The 21,879-nt window shown below is 38.7% G+C and overlaps 1 protein-coding gene across 6 annotated transcripts in view; it reads left to right on the top strand.

Annotated features, from left to right (window-relative positions):
• LOC125022447 (rho GTPase-activating protein 23-like) overlaps nucleotides 1–21,879 on the top strand; it is a 53,493-nt gene that overhangs the window by 11,538 nt on the left and 20,076 nt on the right. For 4 of the 6 annotated variants that reach the window (XR_007114456.1, XM_047609114.1, XM_047609113.1 and 1 more), the window contains exons 2-4: nucleotides 17,458–17,649; nucleotides 20,003–20,033; nucleotides 21,571–21,666. Coding sequence is in view for 5 of the 6 variants with exons in the window: in XM_047609114.1 (XP_047465070.1) it covers nucleotides 17,458–17,649; nucleotides 20,003–20,033; nucleotides 21,571–21,666 (319 nt within the window). In the remaining variant the exon portion in view is untranslated. Of the gene's footprint in view, nucleotides 1–2,091; nucleotides 2,225–17,457; nucleotides 17,650–20,002; nucleotides 20,034–21,570; nucleotides 21,667–21,879 lie in introns of all 6 variants that reach the window. The other 2 variants (XM_047609115.1, XM_047609117.1) reach the window with 1 other exon arrangement.

Below are 21,879 nucleotides of genomic sequence, written 5' to 3'. Positions count from 1 at the left end.
TTCCATGTTAACAATAGATTGCCCAAATACAAAGTTTCACAATTAAATGGAATGTTTACATTACACATTTAAAAAAAAAAAATGTTTATGGATCTCTTCCCAGTATGATTTTATTTCCTGGCAGTCCCAAAAAATATGAAAGTGTTCCAACAAGTATCCCTGTTGCCGACATGTCTTTTCTGAATGGATATGATAAGAAATCTTGCAACATTTTTCCAGCATAAAAATTAATCGATGCACGAGTAGACATTGTGTGCGGCCGAATAATAATACGCCTGTTGAACTCCTCATCTGTATGTGACAGATAACACTCTTTTTTGGAAAATTGATTCATAAAATGGCCAAATCTCCAGCTAATGTTGTTGAGTCAGATTTGCCATTTTTTGAATCAATTTTCGGATTTAATCAGATGTTAAAATCTCCTCCATATATTACGACCCCTTGACACTTTGTCATCATTAAATCAACTACGTTTTTATAGAAGGCCTATTCGCTGCCCTTAGGAATATACATGTTAAGGAGACATATAAGGATACCTTCTATTTTACCATGACAAAATTGCTGATTCATTGGTATCAGTGTCGCCACTCTTCTCCACCTCCCCAATCCATGTGATGAAAAGTAAACATGTTTAAATCCTGATTTATTCAATTTAGCATGTTCAGAGTTGTTGAGGTGTGACTCCTGCAAGAGAGCTACTTGTATTTTATCCTTTTTTAATTTTGATTAGATTTCCCCCCCTTACCTGGATTGAGTATTCCAATTATATTTAATGATGCTATTTGTAAAGGCCTGTTTTGCATCTATGTCATTCCCTCCTCCGTTACACTGAAAAACATGGTGCGATTCCCCCTTCCCGCATTAACCAGCAGAGAATGAACAACTAACCTATTAATAAACATCAAACTGAACACAATTTGTCTGTAGGACCTCCCTTCATAGGGGTCAGTTAACCTGATCCTGTTGATTCTCTCCAGGCAGCCTGAAAGGAAAGGCCCTCTCCTCAATCTGGAGGTAGAGGCCCTAACCTGCAACAGTCGCATGGTGGAAAAAAATAAAATAAAAGTTGCCTCTAAATCAGCGCTGCCCAATTCCGGTCCACGGGGGCCACTGCCGTGCATGTTTCGATGTTTCCCTCCTCCACCACACCTGATTCAAATGATCAGCTTGTCATCAAGCTCTGCAGTGGCCTGATAAGGAGCAATTCATTTAAACCAGGTGTGTTGGAGGAGGGAAACATCAAAAACATACAGGGCAGTGGCCCTCGTGGACCGGAATTGGGCAGCACTGCTCTAAATGAACCAGTCTATTCGATAGTGGATCTACACCACTAGTTGCAGTCACAGTAACGTTCAAGAAATTTCACCTTTAATTCTGGCGTCCTCAAGCTGCAGATTGAATACTTTAGGTACCGGAGGGAGCCGGTGATGGTCTCTTGGAGGCTTGAGCTTCACCTTGTAGCCAGGTTTTTTTGTGCCATGCTTTGGGGAGTAATGTCTCTTTTGTTTTAAAGCTTTAAAACTTAATTACAATACTCAAAGTGGTGATATGGCTTGTATACTCTTTCTCTATGATTTTTGTCAAATGATTTATTTGGTTTGTGTGGGTTAATTTCTCGAACTGCTCTGGTTCAAGTTATGTTAAGTTAGTCAACTGCTATGCAAGTGTGTAGGCTTTTTATAGATTCTATAAGTTAACAGTTTTGTGTGTGTCCGTCTGTCCGTCCATCCGTCCGTCCGTCCGTGGGTGGGTGGTTCATGTCACCCACGCAATTGGAGGTTTCTTAGAATAACATTGCATTGTCACAAGATGGTCAGTGTTATGTACTTTTAATGTCAGAGATTTTGTTGTGGCTGTTTGCTGTTCAAATATTTTGCAATAGTAGTTATTTAATGTTGAAAATGAAAATCATCAGTTCACCAGTTTCTAGCTAAAAACAATGTCCTAACGTGTTGATGATAGTTAAACAATGAGTTATACTGTTCTATAAGTTTGTAAGGTACACCAACATTTTATTGTTAATTTTTAAGGTCACTTTTCCAAAACACTGGCTGGAACATAAACATATGCAATATATATATTTTTGCACAGTTTTCGGCAGATGGCCATGATGTGGCCAAACTGAACCAGCAGGTGGAGAACATGAGATTGGGGGACTGTCAACTTCATCTCGTCTTTGCAGTGCTAATTTCAAAGAGGATGCCTTCACCAGGTCAACTGAAAGGTAAAGCCATCTTGGATAATGGACACTCTTTGTTCATCACCATTGCTATCAGCACCACGTAATTAGACACACCTAAGTAACTTAGTTACAACACATATCCTTTCTTAACATTTATAGAAATCTAAAACCAATATATAGCCTCAAATTTTATTTGTTATCTGCTTTTATGTCTGATTTGATTTACTTTTTTATTACAAACAAGTTCAACTCAAGACAGTATCACCTCAGGTTTGATATATAAGCCTCACAGTTCCTTTATTTATATGATTTCAAATGCTGTTCAGCTAACAATATCTTTGGCTGACTTGCTAGCCTTCTTGGCTAGCTTGCTAGCAAGGGCATTTGATGGTCTACACGCTGCTTTTGTACCAGTCTTACAATTATTAGTTACAGTAGAAAAGTTTAGCGATGTTAATTCACTGCCTGTTTTCCAAACTTAACAAAGCTTATTATGACAAAGTTACTTCACTTCATTCATAATTTACCCCTATTATTCTTAAGTGGCAAAGCCCCTAGTTTCATCTATTTTTGGTGCTGTCTGCTTTGGTTGATGTGGTTAAGCCTCCATCGCATACATCACAACACTGGAGGACCATTGTGGAGAGAAATATATTCCTTCCTTAGCACAGAATCAAAACCTAGCTACAAACATGTTTGAGAGAGTTGCATGCAATGTTTCAGTGTTTCGGTATCTATAACGAAATGTTAATTTGTCATTTTTTCACCTGCCTTGCTTAAAGCTTCTGTAGCTTTTGGTTAAATTTCAATTATTACTTGTGAACTTGAATTCAAGTAGCTGAAATACAGTGGGGGAAATAAGTATTTGATCCCCTGCTGAATTTGTAAGTTTGCCCACTTCCATAGAAATGATCAGACTCTGGTTTTTATGGTTGTTTACTGGTTATGGGTATAGACAGAATATCAGTCGAAAATGCATAAAAAACACACAATCTAAAAGTTATAAATTGTTATGTATTTTATTAAGGGAAATAAGTATTTGATCCCCAACAATTCACTTAGAATTCAGGCTCCTACAGATTGGCTGGTGCGCATGTGGCACACAGCTGTGCTCAGTCAACTAATTACCAATACTCCTGATCTTAACTCGTCATGTATATAAAGCACACCTGCTCTAAGAATCAGTTTCTTACATTCCAACTTCTACAGCACCATGGGCAAGACCAAAGAGCTGTCAAAAGATGTCAGGGACAAGATTGTAGACCTGCACAAGGCTGGTATAGGTTACAAAACCATCAGCAAAAGGCTTGGTGAGAAGGTGACAACTATTGGTGCCATTATTCGCAAGTGGAAGACCCATAAAAGGACCATCAACTGTCCTCGGTCTGGAGCTCCCCGCAAAATCTCGCCTCATGGAGTGAGGATGATGATGAGAAAGGTGAGGGAGCAGCCTAAAACAACACGGCAGGAGCTTGTTAATGATCTGGAAGCAGTTGGGACCTCCGTCACCAAGAAAACAGTTGGCAACACACTGCGCCGTTATGGATTGAACTCTTGCAGTGCCCGCAAGGTCCCCCTGCTCAAGAAGGCACATGTACAGGCCCGCCTTAAGTTTGCCAGTGAACATCTAAATGACTCAGAGAAGGCTTGGGAGAAAGTGCTGTGGTCTGACAAAACCAAAGTTGAGCTATTTGGCATTAACTCGACCCGCCGTGTTTGGAGGATGAAAAAACGTGAGTATGACCCAAAGAACACCATACCCACGGTTAAGCATGGAGGTGGAAACATCATGTTTTGGGGCTGTTTTTCAGCAAAGGGTACAGGGCAACTTCACCGCATTATGGGGCCAATGAATGCAGCCATGTACTGTAACATCTTGGACAAAAACCTTCTTTCCTCAGCAAGAACACTGAAGATGCCTCGTGGGTGGGTTTTCCAACATGACAATGACCCAAAACATACTGCCAGGACAACAAAGGAGTGGCTCAAGAAGAAGCATATTAAGGTCATGGAGTGGCCTAGTCAGTCTCCAGACCTTAACCCGATCAAAAACCTGTGGAGGGAGCTGAAGCTCCGAGTTTCCAAGAGGCAGCCAAGAAACTTGAAGGATTTAGAGACTGTCTGTAAAGATGAATGGGCCAAAATCCCTCCTGCGCTGTGTGCAAACCTGGTGACCAACTACAAGAAACGTCTCATCGCTGTGCTTGCCAACAAAGGTTTCTCTACAAAGTACTGACTTGTGTTGTGCTTGGGGATCAAATACTTATTTCCCTTAATAAAATACATAACAATTCATAACTTTTAGATTGTGTGTTTTTTATGCATTTTCGACTGATATTCTGTCTATACCCATAACCAGTAAACAACCATAAAAACCAGAGTCTGATCATTTCTATGGAAGTGGGCAAACTTACAAATTCAGCAGGGGATCAAATACTTATTTCCCCCACTGTATACTAGCAATCTGCTATCACATTATGCTCAGCTATCTAAACAATGATGCTGATGACAGGTCAGCTGAATAACACTGATTATGGCATGTGTGTGGAATATATTTGGTAGCAAATTAACAATGTGTTAAAGATGATGTATTAGAAGCAGGATAAATGGGCAAGTGGAAGGATTTGTGCGACTTTGGCAAGAGACATATTTTGATGGCTAGACGACAGGGGCAGAATGTCTCCAAAACCACAAATCTTAAGGGGGGTTCCCAGTCTGCAGTTGTAGGTGCCTTTTAAAAGTGGTCCAAGGAAAGAAAAGCGCCAAACTGGTGACAGAGTCATGGGCTGCCAAGACTCTTTAACGCACGCAGGGGACAAAGGCAGGCCTGTGTGGTTAGATCCAAAAGATAAGCTGTTGTAATTCAGATTGCAGAAAAAAAATCATGCTCCCCTTTTTTATTTTTTTTTATTTGAATACATTTTCTTTTCTGTTAAAGCATTTCACTCGGAGAAAATTCCATTTCAGGAATGGTGTCCCCTTATATTTAGATATGCAAGAGCTCTACAAGCAAACAAATGTGATTTTTTTTCTTCATCATCATTGCTTGACACATGGATTTTTGTAAACATTTTATTTTAAATGGAGAATACCGCTTAATTTAAGGAACTCTTATCCAGTTAAAATTTACTGTAGATGAAAATTTAAGGTGCTGTAGTTGCCAATGTGCCATACTGTTACTGGATACTGATAGCTAGATAGCGAATCTGTAATATCTGTTGAAGATCATAAAACCCCCTTAGAGAACTTCTTAAAATAAACAATGAACGTGAAAAAGTAATAATATAAATGAAACTTTTAACCACAAATGCGCGCCATTTCATTTCAAGTATGGTTTCCTATTGCCCTCTTGTGGACGTTATTCACAAGACAAGATTCTTCAATATGTTTACATTGCCACTTATTGTTGAAATTAGCAGCAGGTCTTTGTAAATGAGGAGGTGATCTAGATCTACATAACTGAAGATACAGTATGATGTAATAAGTTAGAAATATGGCAGCGTTTTGCTTTTAAAATTTAATAAGACAATTTAATGATTTAACACACAAACAGTGTTTGCATTCCAGCAAACTGATAGTGATACCTAGAATAAATAAATGTGTAATGTTAAATTTGTAGTGGCTGGTTTTGTTTACCACCAAAATGTCATTTCTGTTCACACTACTTTTTTGATCTCTATGAAACCAATAATCTTCCATGAAATATCTCTGTTTCAAAAGGTGTGACTGCATTACATAGACACAAACAAATACAAATTATATTTATTTAGTTTATTGTTTATAGGAAAAACGAATAAAACTAAATTCTTGACAGTTTCTATATGTCAGGTCTCAACATCGTATCAAAATCAACAAATAACAGACAAAGTGTTCCAAACTGAACAAAAAATAAATAAACCATCACATCATCAAATTAATATTTAGTACTCTCCCATTAGCATGCAGTCGAGCTCTAATCCTGGCTGCCAAGTTCAATTACTACTTAATTATTCTTTGGTTTGTGCTTTAAAACAGACCTTTTGTGTGTGTGTGTGTGTGTGTGTGTGTGTGTGTGTGTGCGTGTGTGTGAGACCTATCATAATTTGTATGTTTACCAGTTAATACAATAATAATAATGATTACATTTTTATTTATGTTATAGTAAGGATATATAAAGAACATATGAAGTAAAATAATGCCTCCATTAATAAGTATTTAAAAGAAAGTAATAATAATAAATAAAACAAACTAAACCAACAGACATATACAAAACAATTAATAATTATAGTGATAATAATTACTATAGTGAAGGATAGTGGGAGATAGTGGAGGGGGAGGAGGAAGGTTAGGGAAGATAAATCTTCTAAGACACTGATTTATTTATTCATTTCATTTTTACCTATTTTTATTATATTGTTGTTTTTTAATGTGGTGTCTCGGGCCCCTGCTGACCCACTGGGAACCAGCCCTGCCCTGTCCAGCCCTCAACAATTCTTCTTGATGTGACCCAGAACCAGCACATTTCTGTAGGAATTACAGCTGATCAACTGGTCAAACAAGAGAAAAATAAGAGGCTAATAATGTCAGTTAATTATTAAGTCAGTTATGTTTTCATAATCATTGTACATGTTAAAAAAACGATTATGGAAAAAAAAACACTAAAAACTAAACAAAAATAAATGTGTGGACAGATAAACAACCATTTTTTGACATTTTCTAATGTTTTATCATTCAAATGAATCATTTATTCAATAAAATTTCTGATAAATGTCAGATGATGAACAGTAAATTGTATGTGAACATTTTTGGAAGAAGTAAATCTGATGTTTTCTCAGTTCACTAAGAGTTAGGTAACATTTTGTTCTCCTCTCCCTCTCTTCCTCCGTCACCCTTGTCTTCTCCTTACTCACTGACTGTTGCGTCTGGAAACTATTTTTTTTGTTCTCTGTTTTGTTCTTCTTTCCTCCCATTCTCTTATTCCTCTCACTCCTCATTCTCCCTCAAATGCAAAATATTTGTGACCTAACAATTTATGTTATGTTAGAATAACTGAAAGGTTGGTGGTTCGATTCCGCCCTATCCCTAGTCTGTCCGTGTCCTTGGGAAAGACACTTAACCCACCTTGCCCCCAGGTGTATGACTGCAAGTGAATGATGTTGGTGGTGGTCAGAGAGGCTGTAGGCGCACATTGGCAGCCACGTTTCCATCAGTCTGCCCCAGGGCAGCTGTGACTACTGAGGTAGTTTACCACCACCAGGGTGTGACTCTGAAAGCGAATAAATAATGCATACAGTTGTAAGCACTTTGAGCACCTAACAATGGAAAAGTGAATATAAAACCAATGCATTATTATTATTAAAGTTATGTGAGTTGAGTGGTGTTCAGTTATTGGAGTTCTGTGCGAGTCACAGTTTGTTGTGAGTTGGATCAGATGGCAGGGGAAGATGTGGCGCACACCTGGTAGGCCAAACAAATAGTGAGGGTCTGCTGGGAATGCCTGGTGGAAGAACCTGTCAAGATGGTCTTTAACTCCCACCTCTGACAGAGTTTCAACCATGTCCTGGGGGTGGTGGGGGACATTGAGTCCAAATGGGCAATGTTCCGCTCCATCATTGTCGAGGCGGCTGTTGCGAGTTGCGGCCGCAAGGTCAGTGGTACTGGTCATGGCAGTAACGGCAGCAATCGCGGTGGACAGCAGAGGTGACAGGAGCTGTCAATATTAAAAAGGAGGCCTACATGGCATGGTTAGCCTGTGGGTCTCCGGAAGCAGCTGCCTGGTACCGGATAGCTAAGCGGTCTGTGGCCAGGGCATTCGCTGTACCCACCTCCAAACTTCACTGTCGGTATGGTGTTTTTGGGGTGATGTGCAGTGTATTTTGTCCTAAAATCCGTTCAGAAGTTTAGAAATCCTTCTGTGGTCCTTGGCTCTTGGACAACTCTTCTGAAAATTATTTTCACTCCTCTGTCAGAAATCTTGTGAGGAGCACCTGTTTGTGGCCGGTTTATGGTTGAATGATGTTCTTTCCACTTCCGGATTATGGCTCCAACAGTGCTCACTGGAACATTCAGAAGTTTAGAAATCCTTCTGTAACCAATGCCATCAGAATGTTTTGCAACAATAAGGTTGTGAAGGTCTTGAGAGAGTTCTTTGCTTTTGCCTATCATGAGATGTTCCTTGTGTGACACCTTTGTAATGGCACACCTTTTTATAGGCCATCAGTTTGGACTGGACCAGCTGATATTCATTTGCACTGACAAGGGGCAGGATGGCTTTCTGATCACTGATTGATTTCAGCTGGTGTCTTGGCTTTCCATGCCTTTTTCCACCTCCCTTTCTGCATGTGTTCAATATTTTTTCCCTCTGTTATTTTACATTATTACACATAACTTCATTTCTGAACTTATTTGTTTTGGTTTCTTTCTATGTATGGGTTACTTGGGTTGTTACCAACACCTGGTGTCAATAGCACCTTTAGAAATATGATGACTATGAAAAATTGTGATGTGTTCAATGCTGATTTTACCCCATGTATGTTTAGTTTACTGGTGTCATGTTTGGAATTCAAAATTTTTTTGTTGTGTGATGCAGTAAATCTGGATTGTATGTATTTCAATATGGGTAGACAGGAAAATTTTGTGTGGTTTTAATACTTTTACTTTCATTGGCAAAAATCTAAAGAGCTCAACTTTGCTCTCCTTGATAGTACCTATGGCACCTCACCTCTCAGAGATACAAGCAGTTTCACCTATGCGCTATTATCACTGAAGAGAGATGCATTTCCCCTGGACCCACTGTGTGGGTTGGTTGCCTTTATCCTTCAGTCACAGAGAATCAGGGCATTTTTTTTGAGTTCTCACAGTAAGTTTAACATCACTGGCAAAAATTCTTTCACAGAACCTGTTCTAAATCAACAGCCCTCAAAAAGACAGGCACATACATTGATTCCAGAAACACAGGTAGCTGTTTTTTTCCAGTACATATTTAGTTCCTAACACAGTCAAGGAAAACATGGTCAGATTTGGGAAAGAATGCCAGAAAAATGTAGAAATTAGAAAAGGTGTTGGGAGAATGGGCAAGGGAGAGGAAGTCCAGAGGAGCCAGGAGGTGAAGATACAGTGCCTGATGTTTACGTGCTGTCAGCCTCTTTTAGCATCTCCACATTCCTCTTCTCCCTACTTATCTTCATTCTGCCTTTCTCCCACTGCCTGTCTTCATTGCTGAATTCAAGTGTCAATAAAGATAGGTCCAAAGGGGTGACAGAACTACTGTAGCGGTTTGTGTAGTTCTTGAGGAGAACTGGCACATGCATACACATAGAAACTGACATTCACATTTATAGAGATATTCAAGTAGCACACGTTGAAATCAATTGTTAATATAAAAAAAAAAACTCAAATTCACAATTTTATTGACCCTGGTTACAATTTTATTTAATGTTTTAATTAACAGTACAATGAGTATTGTGCCATTTATGATGTGTTCACACTAGCAGCAACGACGGCAGGACCTCCCTTAAGGTCAGCATGCAGGTGGCAAAGGTGGAACATTCAAAAGTTGTATATTGTGTAAATTTTCACACTTTATTCACATACTCAAGACTGGTGGAGAGTAAATGTAGAAAAAAAACTACTGGAAAACCTGCACTCTGGCTGTTGTTAATGTTAACTATAATATAAGGAAATGTATCTCTTGATATGTAGATTCATAAGCCACGGGCCAAACCACTGGCACATGTTAGCATAGTCTATGCTAACATGTTTCCAGCTCCAGCACCAAATTTAATTCAGTCCCTCAATGTTATGTAGATTGTGGGTAAGTATGAGGGAATTCAGAGTAGACTTAACATTTAATTTAATTTACTCATTGACTTAAACATTGACCTAAACATGACATATGTACACGATAATTCTTTAAACAAACTCAAATACCAACAGATGAGTGTAGCTATGCAGCTAATAGTAGTAAATAGTAGTAAATTGTCATAGCCAATGTCACCTTATTCTGCTTGTTTTTGTAACCTTCAGTGTTTATCATGGCATGACACTGTGAAAGTGCACTAGCTGTGTTTTTTTTTTTTAACATCTGAACAGACATTTATGTAAGTGGAACCATAGAACATTTCTTATTTTTGCTTAACATTATTATAAATCAGCATATTATTTACAGTTTATAGTGTCAGCATCAGCCTTGTGAATCTAAAAGGAAGTGACACAGAGACCAAACACACACACACACACGCAAGCACACACACAGAGGAGCATTTCTATACTTTACCAATGGGCTGGACAAAAAAAAAAAAGAGAGGGAGTATGTGTAAGGATGTGAACGAATAGACCCAAGGGGCAGAGAGGGAGAATAAAAAAGAGAGTCAGGCATGGCAGAGTCGTCGAGAAGGAGGACTATACTTAGCAAGCAATAAAGATAGTGAGGCACAGCCACTGACGCACTATACAGCCAGCATGAAAGGGGACACACTGGATCTTTTATCAACGGGACTGGATTGTTTCTCACTCTTAAAAACTGTTCTGACTGAACTTCGTCGCTACTTGAAGAGGGGAACGTAACTAGTTTGGAATGGATATGTTTCCGAAAATTGGTGACGAGAGTTAAATTTAAGACAGTCGACTCATCAAAACTAGACAAAAGAAGTCTAATCCGATCAGATATTGGATGCTTTCCTGACACTGGATTGGATTATCATGGCTTGACCACCTATTTTTGAGACCTTCGAAACATGATCAAAATTTGAGTTGCTCAAAGGAGTTTATAGAGAAGTATATACAAATGCCGAAATTCAAGCTAAGTCCAACTCGAGGATGAACACGTAATAGGCTTGTCTTTCTACATCCATTGATCTGATGATTATAACTGACTGAGTTCAAATGTTTCAGTGCTATGCTGAGGGTGTCGGGAGTTGCACCAGCTCCGTCAGGCCATGAGTGGCAATTTCAGTGTTCTGTTGGTGTGGACTGTAGTGATGCCGAACCTCGCTGTATCTGGCTGTCAGTTTTAAGGGATGTTTCGTCTTGCCCCTCCCCCCATCTGAAGCCTATTGCATCACGACGACGAGGTTCCCTGAGGATCATACAGCACAAACACTTGTCCTGGGTAATTGGTTATTTTATAAAAATGCAGCACTATTGAATTTGAAATGTTTTATCACTAGTTTTCTTGATCCAATATTTTACCTAAGGAATACTGAATTCTAACTTTAGATTAGAGATACAATTGCTACAGTAGTGCAGTTCCCACAAACAACTAAGAGACTGGTGTTATTTCAGTCATTGGTATGCCTCCGACCTTATATATTTCTTTTGGTGTTAAGAGAGACTTTCTAAACTAAATAAAAACTTTAATTTAGGCATCTAACTTTAGTTACCAAAACAACATCCAAACATTTTAACTTCAGGGAGACATCTGACTAGTTGAATCCAATATATTATTGGATATAATAATATGATTCATCTGATTCATTAACTCATTGACGTAGGAGGAAGCCTGTCACTGACATTTGCCACTTTTGGGGTTTTTGAAATTGCTACAAATTGATTGGCCAAACTGTTACAAACCAAGTTCATGGTAATAGCCCAGCCCCTATGTTGAAGATTCCTGCCTCTACACACTTAGTAGTGTAACTGACTTTAGATGCTCCAATCAGTTCTATGGATACAAGTGTATAAAATTACTGCTTCTACAAACATTTGTGAAAAAATAGGTCAAAAATTCCAGTCCAAGTGCAAGCAGTTGGGAACAACGGCAACTCAGCCACAAAATGGCAGTTCATGTAAAATGACACAATGGGGTCAGCGGATGCTGAGGCGCATAGTGCGCAGAGGTCGCCAACTTTCTGCAGAGTCAGTTGCTACAGACCTCCAAATTTCATGTGGCCTTCAGATTAGCTCAAGAACAGCATGTAAAGAGCTTCATGGAATGGCTTTTCATGACCAAGCAGCCACAACCAAGCCATACCTCACAAAGTGCAATATAAAGTGTCAGATGCAGTGACATGCTCTCCATAGTGATGAATTACTCTGGTAAAATTGAAGCCAAACTTTTCAACTGTTTCAATCTCTCCACCATCGCATCTTCCTTGTTGTTGTCAATGACTTGAATGACTTTCAACATAAAGCCAGTCGGAACCCGTTCTTTAAAAGAACTGGGTCTCGATGCCCATCCCTAGTTCTGATGCATTGCTATTTTTTCTGTTTGCTGAGGGAGATGTAAATATGTATGCTTTATTTTGACCTTGCACGATTTGAAATATTATTGTTGTGTGATATTACTGAGTGTTTAGGCATGCACGTAACATGACACATGGACATTATGTCATCACAGTTGAAGATATGAGGGATAAAATAATTTTGACTGTCACATTTCATGCTTCGTTTTTATGTTTACATATTATTGAATGCACACATTTACCTTTGAAGGCCTTTCTATCCTGTCTGAAAAAAGACCTGCTCCATTTTTTGTTGTTTATTTTTTGTCATATTCAGCACATTATTTTACTGGTTCTGTTAACAGATCAAGATAACTCTTACTTGAAGCATTTTGACTTTTTCTGTGAGCTCTGCATTATAATTATAAATATTATTGTTCCTCCTATTGATCCGAATATTTCTAGGTCAAGTTATAAATAGTTGAAATAGTACTATTGATTCCAGGACCCCGCAAAATATGATGTGATGAAGATCATTCATGAGGATGTCTCTTCTGAGTGTGGACAACATGGACGAGATATCCAGATAAGTCTCAAGGTTTAATCAAGGGCAGATATGAAGCTCTGACACCTTGCTTGATCATTTGGACAATGCAGGGGGGGCAGCACCAATCTGATCTTTGTCCCAAAAAGCTCCAGCCCACACAAGCTTACAAAACCTCTGTAAGTTAGGTGTCTGTACTAGTTGAGCAGTTACAGTGATATTTCTCATTTTTAAAACAGGAAATTGGAGAGACATTTGAAGTCTGCCTACTGCTGACAGTCTATTATTTTCTTGAATTTCTGCACTAGTTTTCACTGTTGTCACCAAACAACTTTGCTCAAAGGATGTTCAGTATTTCTCAACACAACTACATCTATACATATTTGGTGGATTTTTTTAAATTTTTTTATTTTTTTAATTGTGGAAATGTGATCTACATTGAAGATGGATATGATCATGCAGGCATTACAACGTATTGTATTTCATTCTTTAATCATATTATAATACGTATTTATCATAATAATAACTAGAATGCATCCTGTTGTAAGTATATATGAAAACACACAGACTGAAGGCTCTGGTTCTGCAGCTTCTCTATTTTTCTTGTAACCTTGAAAAATGTAACATTTAGTGGCAAGTAATGACCGCACAGTTCTCCCAGGAACTGGGATACAGACATTTTCCCCACAGTAGACAGTCTCATGCTCTGTGGGTATTGTTGCAGAGTTGCAACAAATACACCTGTGTCAGTAATATCATTTACAGTGTCAAAGTTGCAGGTGTAACATTACTTCATTCATTCATTTTGTACAGACATAGATCACCAACTATTTGACAATGTTAACCCTAGCATATGAGCAATTCAATGTAGACGAACAGCTTAAAGCAAAATAACTCGGCTGCAAAGTTTAACTTTCACAACCAAAGGATTTTCATGCAATTTTTTTTTTGTTACAGATGCTTGTTTTCTAAATAAACAGGCCAGCTAGCAACCTGATAGGTCTAGATTACTGTAGGTTCAGTGGCGTATTACTAGCTAACAATTTATGTAATGTTTACAGTGATATCTTACTTTGTGTCTTTTTGTATTTGTGTTGTTTTTTGACTCATTGTTTTTACAAGTTAAATTATACAATGACCTTGAATCCACATGAACTTATGTACTCTAACATTTGAAAAACTTCCAGTGCTGATAACATGAATACATAAGTCTTCTTTTTTCCCATGTACTCTGTGGTCTGTGCTTTTACATAAGAGTTAACTTCAGTCCTAAAAATAGACGTGGCTTTTATCATTCTGAAGGGCTCTCATCCCTTGTCTGATCTGATGACTGTGGACAGGTGTTTTTCCTCTAGGATGCTTGCTTTAACCTTTCCTGTCTGGTCTAGTCTATGGTCTTTGAGGGAGAAGGAGACAATTATTGACTGTTCTTGACAACCATGTGAGGGTCACAGGGAGCACAAAATTATGTTGTTAGCATTAAACTTAAGAGTGGCATTAACCTGTGTTGGGATAGCAAACACAAATTTGAGGTGAACATAACAGCAGTTTCTGCCTGTTGTTTACTATACAGATGAAATCATGTGACCACATGATCAGTTGTGCACGTTTTGCTTAGAGTAGGGACATTTAAACAGCACTGTTATTTATTGGTGTACAATTTCTATGAAAAGCAGATTGCATACTAAATACTTAGATCATCCACAACATAATATCTGCAGTATACCTAGTTTGGAGGCAGATTGAATGAAAGGCATGGTGTTTGATTCATTTGAGTATGAACACATGTGTTATGTCATGTCTTTGTGCCTCCTTTATCTAATGCACCGCTGATGTGATTTGTTGAATGCAGATGATGCACAGAGACGCATGCTGCTATTTTGTCATATCGTGCATATGCATATATGAATGGTTGTGCTTTTGTATTATCTGTTTAAGCATGCATCAAACATCAGAACACTTCCAGCGCAGTCTATTTGTGTGTTTGCATCCAGCTGGAATCAGCATACACTGCTATCAGTCAGTTTGGATTAGAGCTGTGTTTGTGGATAGATAGGAGGATGTCTCTCAATCTGCTTCTCTCCCTGTTCAGCTTTCCTTTGGTCTGAGTATGATTATTATAATGTTTGATATTTAAATACTAAGGCATATACAATAAACAATGAGGGCACAGGACAAAACGAAGTTTTCAGCCCATGGTATTGGTGAGCTGTATTTCAGTCAGCACTGATGTTATGTAAAAGCCTCCCTCGCCAAGAATGAGAATCTGATAAGGATTGTTAATAAGAAGGGGGTGCTAAATGTTGGTTTACTGATGCTTGTAAGACTAGGCTTAGTAAAACTTAATAATACATTGTCATATTTATAAAATGATACATTCTTATATTATTATTTTTTTGTAAAATCAAACATTGTAATCATCTTGTCGGGTTATGTAAATCTGATTAAATACAACTCCTATTTTGAGGAAAAGACAACTGCAACTGAGATATTACTGAGATTAGATTTTAGCTCACCAAAGAATAACCTGTTTAGGTTATTCTTTGTATAACCTGTTTAGGTTATTCTTTGTGTGTTAATGGTTGTTTTTTTTGTCTGACTTGTTGTTGTTTTTCTGTGCCTTGAACCAGTCAAATGGTTTGGTCGTTTTTTTGTCTTTTTTTTTTTTTTACCTTTTCGCTGTGTTGTTGGTTGTGGAGTTTGGCAGAGCAGCCATTGTGTTCTGTTGGTGTGTTTCTATTAGTGCAGTCCGTGTCCCCTGAGCTGCCCAGAGTGAGGCCTGAGAGTCCCGCTAAACTTCAGAAGAAGTGCTGGGGATACCAGACTGGAGTTGGAGGAGCGGAGAAGGAGTTTCTGTCCTCAAGGGGAACATGAGGTCTTTGGTGGCGGGATGGATGGACTGTGTGCGCTTGAAGGGACCCAGAGGGAGTGTGTTATGAGAACAGCTTTGGAGACCTGGCTCATAGGACCACAGTATGTCTGTGCCCACCTTCTGACTCTACGACCAGACACACTCCGTTGGCGTTTACATCCGTCCCTCAGCAGACAACAACAAGGAGACACCATTGACGAGAAACATCATACGATGACACGATCCATACCGCTGTTGCTATGCAACTGACCAAACAACCATATCGGACACTGTTTTGCCAACTATTTTTGTATATTTTTTCTTAATGCTAATTCTGTAATTTTTTTGATTTCACTGTTTATTTTTATTTTACTTGAATCTAATCTAATTTTATTTCATCTTTCTTGTGTTTACTTTTATATGCAACAAAGCTGCGGTGACAATGTAATTTCCCTCGTGGATCATTAAAGTCTGTGTAAGTCTAAATCTAACAAACAAAAAGAAGAGAGAATTTAGAAAGTAATAATGAATCATTAAACATTATACTTACTTCCTGCCTAAGTATATAGATGCCAAACAAGTTCTATGGGTGGCAACACACTGGCACAAAAAAAACACATTTAGAATTCCAATATTTAGATTTTTTTTCTCACTATGTTAGAACATGTGTAGTCGGACTAAATGCAGCTTGTTCAGAACAATATTATATATTTTTTTTTTATGTTGACATATTATCCTCCTATCCTCTACCTTCTTTCACTTTTCTGTCTCTGCCAGGCTGGTCTTAGGCGGATGGGTCCCTCCATATGAGTTGGGTTCTGCTCAAGATTTCTTCCTCTTAAAAGGAAGTTAAAAAAGATGACCTTCGTGCTTACTCTGGGGGGTTCAGGCTGGGTTTCAGATCAAATTTTGTAAAGTGTATTGAGACAGTTTGTATTGTTATTTGACAATATATATAAGTAAAACTGAATACGAAATCTGAGTTATGTGATAATTGTATAACAAATTGGTTCCATCATGCACGTCCACGGGTATATGGGTATATCTTTCCATCTAATACAGTTTTGCTCAAGCTCTGCACACAGAATGCATTTGTATCAGCCTCTGTTTAATACATTCTTGGCTTTGTGGACTGCCCTGGTCAAATCTGAGCAGATTCCTCATTGTATGACCACACATTAGAAACACAAGAAAATGATGCTTGCAATATACTTCAAGGTTCACATCATATCATTTGGTCTGTTAATTTCCTACCAAAATGATAATCATTACTCAATAATTACTCATTAAACACTTGCTTCAAAAGAGAAACAGAGTGCAGTCCAGGAAAGCTCTTTTTGGGCAGCCTACTTTTTCTTATCAAGTATCACATACATGGAACACAGTACCTAAAATACGAGATACACCAGCTCTTAACTCACGAAACACAACAACAACACAAAACACTTCACAAAACACTTAAAAACATGGTTACTAGACAATCAATACTGTACTCATATCCTATCTTAATCCTCTACTGACTATTATTATGTTATGTGTTTTAATGTACTTAATATGTGTTCTTGTGTGTCATAAGCTTCAGTGTTCTTCTTAATACCTTCAACCTGCCAGGGACTAAAAATAAAAATGCATGGCTATATCTGGCACATTTACGTTATTCTAATTTGTACGCATGTCAATCAATGTGCAATGTCCCTCTTTTAAATAAAATAAATAAATAAAAATTCTTTCTTCTCAATAGGCTAAAGCACTGAGAGATGACATGGTGTCATCCAGTGAGAACAGGCATCAACCACTGCCGTCAGGTGGAGTGGAAGGTGTGTCATGGTGGGGCCAACGCAACATTTTCCTCCCGAAGAACTCACAGGGATTTGGCTTCACTCTGCGGCACTTCCTCATCTACCCACCAGCGTCCTCCCTCCACAGTGTCAAGGTAAAGAATTTTCTTTGGTGAGGCTCATAGACCTCGAACCTCATATGGCTTCAGCCATCCACCCACTGTCCGGGCCCATGTGGCTCAGATATACAGTACTGTGCAAACCTTTTAGGCAGGTGTGTGTGTGTGTGTGTGTGTGTGTGTGTGTCTTATAAACTAAGAGTGCTTTCAAAAATGGAAGTGTTATAGTTTATTTAAAATGCAATCTATGAACAGAAGAGAAATGTTAATCAAATTGATGTTTGGTGTGTCTTCAAGACAGCATCAGTTCTTCTAGGTACATTTGCACAGTTTATGAAGGAAGTCGAGTGTTTGGTTGTTCCAAACATCTAGGAGAATTAATCATAGATCTTCTGTGGATGTAGGCTCAAAATCCTCAAATGCTTCTGTCTCTTCATGTAATCCCAGACACATTCCATGATGTTGAGATCAGGGCTCTGTGGGGACCACGCCATCAATTCCATGACATCTTGTTCTTCTTTACTCTGAAGATAGTTCAGAGTAAAGATGAAGATGTTTGGGGTCTTTGTCATGCCACAGAATACATTTGGGGCCCATCATTGGGGCCCTGTTGTTGTTGCATGATGGATAAGTATCTGTCTGTATGTCTCAGTATTGAGGACACCATTAATCCTGACCAAATCCATTTGCAGACACTCATTATTGTAGCGCTTTCCAATCCTTCAGTGAACAAACGGCCGTCTGCTACAGCCAAATATTTCAAATTTTGAATCATCAGTCCAGAACACCTGCTGCCATGTTTCTGTACCCCAGTTCCTATGTTTCATGCATAGTTATCCAAAAGGCGTTGAATAAGGTCAACTGGACTTGTAAAATTTCTTGAAGATGTTTCGCCACTCATCCAAGTAGCTTCTTCAGTTCTGAGACTAGTAGGTTTAAATAGGAAAAATCTGTGGGCACACCCACCAGAAACTTGCTAGACCAGAAACCGGGGTCACTTTTTCCATAATGGCTGGTACTTACCTGTCATTGAATGGGGGGAACTGTGTGCCTAGGCTACTTACTCTATGAATGGAGCTCTAATGAGGCTATTGTCAGCGGGAGCCTCCAGGCTCAAGGTGTGAATGGTGTTAAAACTTCTTGGGGACAGAAGTCAAAACTGAATTATAAATAGATGGTAAATTAAATCTCAGTCCATCTTCTCTGTTTAGAGAAGGTTTTTCCACTTTGACATAGATGGCTTCCTTTACTCCTCTCTTCCCCCATTCAACGACAGGTAAGTACTCAGCCATTATGGAAATAGTGACCCCAGTTTCTGGTCTAGCAAGTTTCTGGTGGGTATTCCCACAGATTTTTCCTATGTAAAACTCAATTTCGCACTAGTCTCTCAGAACTGAAGAAGCTACTCGAATGAGTTGTGAAACATCTTCAAGAAATTCTACAAGTCCAGTTGACCTTATTCAACGCCTTTTGGATTACCATGACCTGAATGACTGAGAACCTTTACAGACACTTTGTGCATAGTTGAGTTTCTGGGCCATGTTTTCATGTCAGAGTGATGGATTTTTGGCTGCAACTCTTCCATGAAGACCACTTCTGGTCGGGGCAAGTGTACCTGGGTCCTACTGGTCTCTGACAGTTCTGCTGCACTAAGTATGATCCTACAAAATCCTGGACTTTGTTCAAGTGTACCTATAAGGATTGATGCTGGTTTGAAGACAAAGGGTAGGGACGCCAAATGCTGATGTAATTTAGATTTTTCTTTCTGTTCACTCACTTTGCATCTTTGATTGATAGGTGAATAATCTGGAGTCAATCTTTCATGAGCCTAAACATATATTGTATAGAAATTTATAGAATGACTTTTTAAATAATAATAATAAAAAAACGTTCTGGACACCAAGCCTGTAAGAATAAATCCTTCCTGGGACCAGAAACAGCAGTGCTGGAGAAAATAAATAGTTTCTGAATGTAAATACCCCCAATAGTACACAACACAACACACACTACTGCATACCATGCACACATTACTGTAGACAGCATGGTAACAACTTTGTGGCCAGGAGTGAGTGTAACTGGGCTCAGCAACACTTCAGTGTAACTGGCAGGTTGAAACACCTCATCAACTCTGCTTTGAGTTGATAATGATGGCCGGGAGTCTTGTTTATCACTAATTTGTACCATTTCCAAACAAAGTTGCTTGCTAGATTCATAAGTGAATTAAGTTGTTATTTTAAGATTTCAGCACTAAAAAGTAGAACAAACATACTTATTGTACTTGGTATTAACATATAGACCCAGTGAGACAGGCAGTCTAACAGGGAGTTGGTATTCCAGCTACTTGTATTATATTAGCACTCACCACTGTCACCTGCTCTTACTCCTACAGGAAGAGGAGAATGGCAATGCAACTGGAAAAGGTGAGTGCTTGACGATTTTGTACATTTTTGCAAACTAGCCACTGTTACAACCCGGCTCAGTGGTTGCAACAAAGCACAGGGAGGGACAAGAGCGGGAGCGAGTTTACCAGTAATTTATTTAACAGCAAATAATCGAATACCAAAAGATAGCAGGTTAAACCGGCGGGATGTGAAAGTCAGTGGAATCAGTAGTGAGGATGTGGATGCATGGGTAAATGTAATGTGTGCGAGTGTTGTAATGGGAAACAAAAGACAAAAGCATAGGAGCTGGCTGTGAGTTGGGTCGGAGCAGGAAGAGACTGAGACCATCAGAGGCAGGGCTTAAGTAGCTGCAGAACACCGGGCCCAGGTGCTCCACATCAGGTGTCAATCAGTCACTCGGGTTCCAGTGCAACAAAATTTTTTTTATTCAAGAAAGGTATAATATTACAAGACGCATTCAATTACAGTGTTTTGTTTGTTTGTTTTTTTCTATTTTTTATCAGCCAAATCTCTCCCACCCATAACATTCACATACTGCCAAACAAACAAAAAAACAACAACATTTAAATGAGGGAAAGAAAAAGGGAGTGGAAAGGGCACTTCACATTTTAGTGCCTCTTCAGATCTTGCATTAAGATCTGATCTGTGCAATTCACTCACAAGTGACCAGCTTTAGGTATGTGTGCTCAGGCCTGACATTAACATGTGTCCCCAGAGCTGATCTCAGTTTCACGCTCTGTATTCAAATAAACCCCGACATTATCTGGGGTGCAGTAGAATATTGTAACACTTAATGTCTCAAATGGATCTTTACCACATAAACCTAAATAAAGAGACCAGTGCTTGAGGAACTACTTAACCACACAGCTCCTCATATCAACAGGACAACATCAATAATTACACTACACTAAAGTTTGTGTACTGCCATTTGTAAATTCTTAGATTTATTTATCTTTTAGTTAGTTAACAGCTGAAGGGACATACTATTTTAAAAGGTTCTCATCATTAATCTAGTATGTTAAGTCCTCTTGTTGTCATGTGTTGGTGGAATTTCAGAAGCACTGATTTGATATTTGCATAATTCAAATCTTCACTGTCAATGAACAGTCTATCAGTGTGAGAATATTGCAGTTTGATAACAGCCCTGTAGAGTTCACAGAGTCCAATATTAGCATGGTGCTGGGAATGTACACTCTAACTAAGAAAACTGTGGTTAGTAATAATAGTAGGTTGTTCTAATGGTCATTAACTCCACCAGCAACAAGCAGTGGTTCTAAACAGCACATTACATGTGGATGTAAACACTCAAACCACTGTGATCCTTACCATGTGGCTCCAGAAAAACAAGACACAGCCCCTAATCATGGTTGTGTGGTCTGTTAAAGTAGAATGTAATCCAACTTATTATGCAAAGCATTGGATAGCAGCATGGACAGGGAAGTCAGCTGATATTACATTAGGTTCTTGTTTTGGAAGATACTTTTGTCTGTGTTTATATATAAGTAATCTGTAATGAGGATACAAATAAATAAACAAATCTTTGTGCACCTTCAAGCTGGATGTAAGCATTCTTCCTTGGACCCAGTAGACACCATCTTCGTGAAGGGTGTCAAAGAAAATGGCCCCGCCGAGCAAGCTGGACTGCGTACAGGTACAAGACACACACTAAAATGAACGTCATATCGAATAAAATCAACTCTGAAAAACTGAAAGCAAAGTAAAAACTAAATGGGACGCAACAGAAGAGTTCAAAACATCATTCTTAAATGAGAGGTAATGATGTAGAATTTACCTCAATATTTCTGTGCTGATATTAAGGGCAGTGTCCCCGAAGCAGAGGGTAAACAGTTCAATCCCCAGAATG

This window comes from Mugil cephalus, chromosome 16 (assembly GCF_022458985.1).
Source record: "Mugil cephalus isolate CIBA_MC_2020 chromosome 16, CIBA_Mcephalus_1.1, whole genome shotgun sequence".
In the NCBI taxonomy this organism is placed as follows: Eukaryota; Metazoa; Chordata; class Actinopteri; order Mugiliformes; family Mugilidae; genus Mugil; species Mugil cephalus.
The sequence above is the reverse complement of the archived record's forward strand: the minus strand, read 5'-3'. Positions and strand labels throughout refer to the sequence as shown.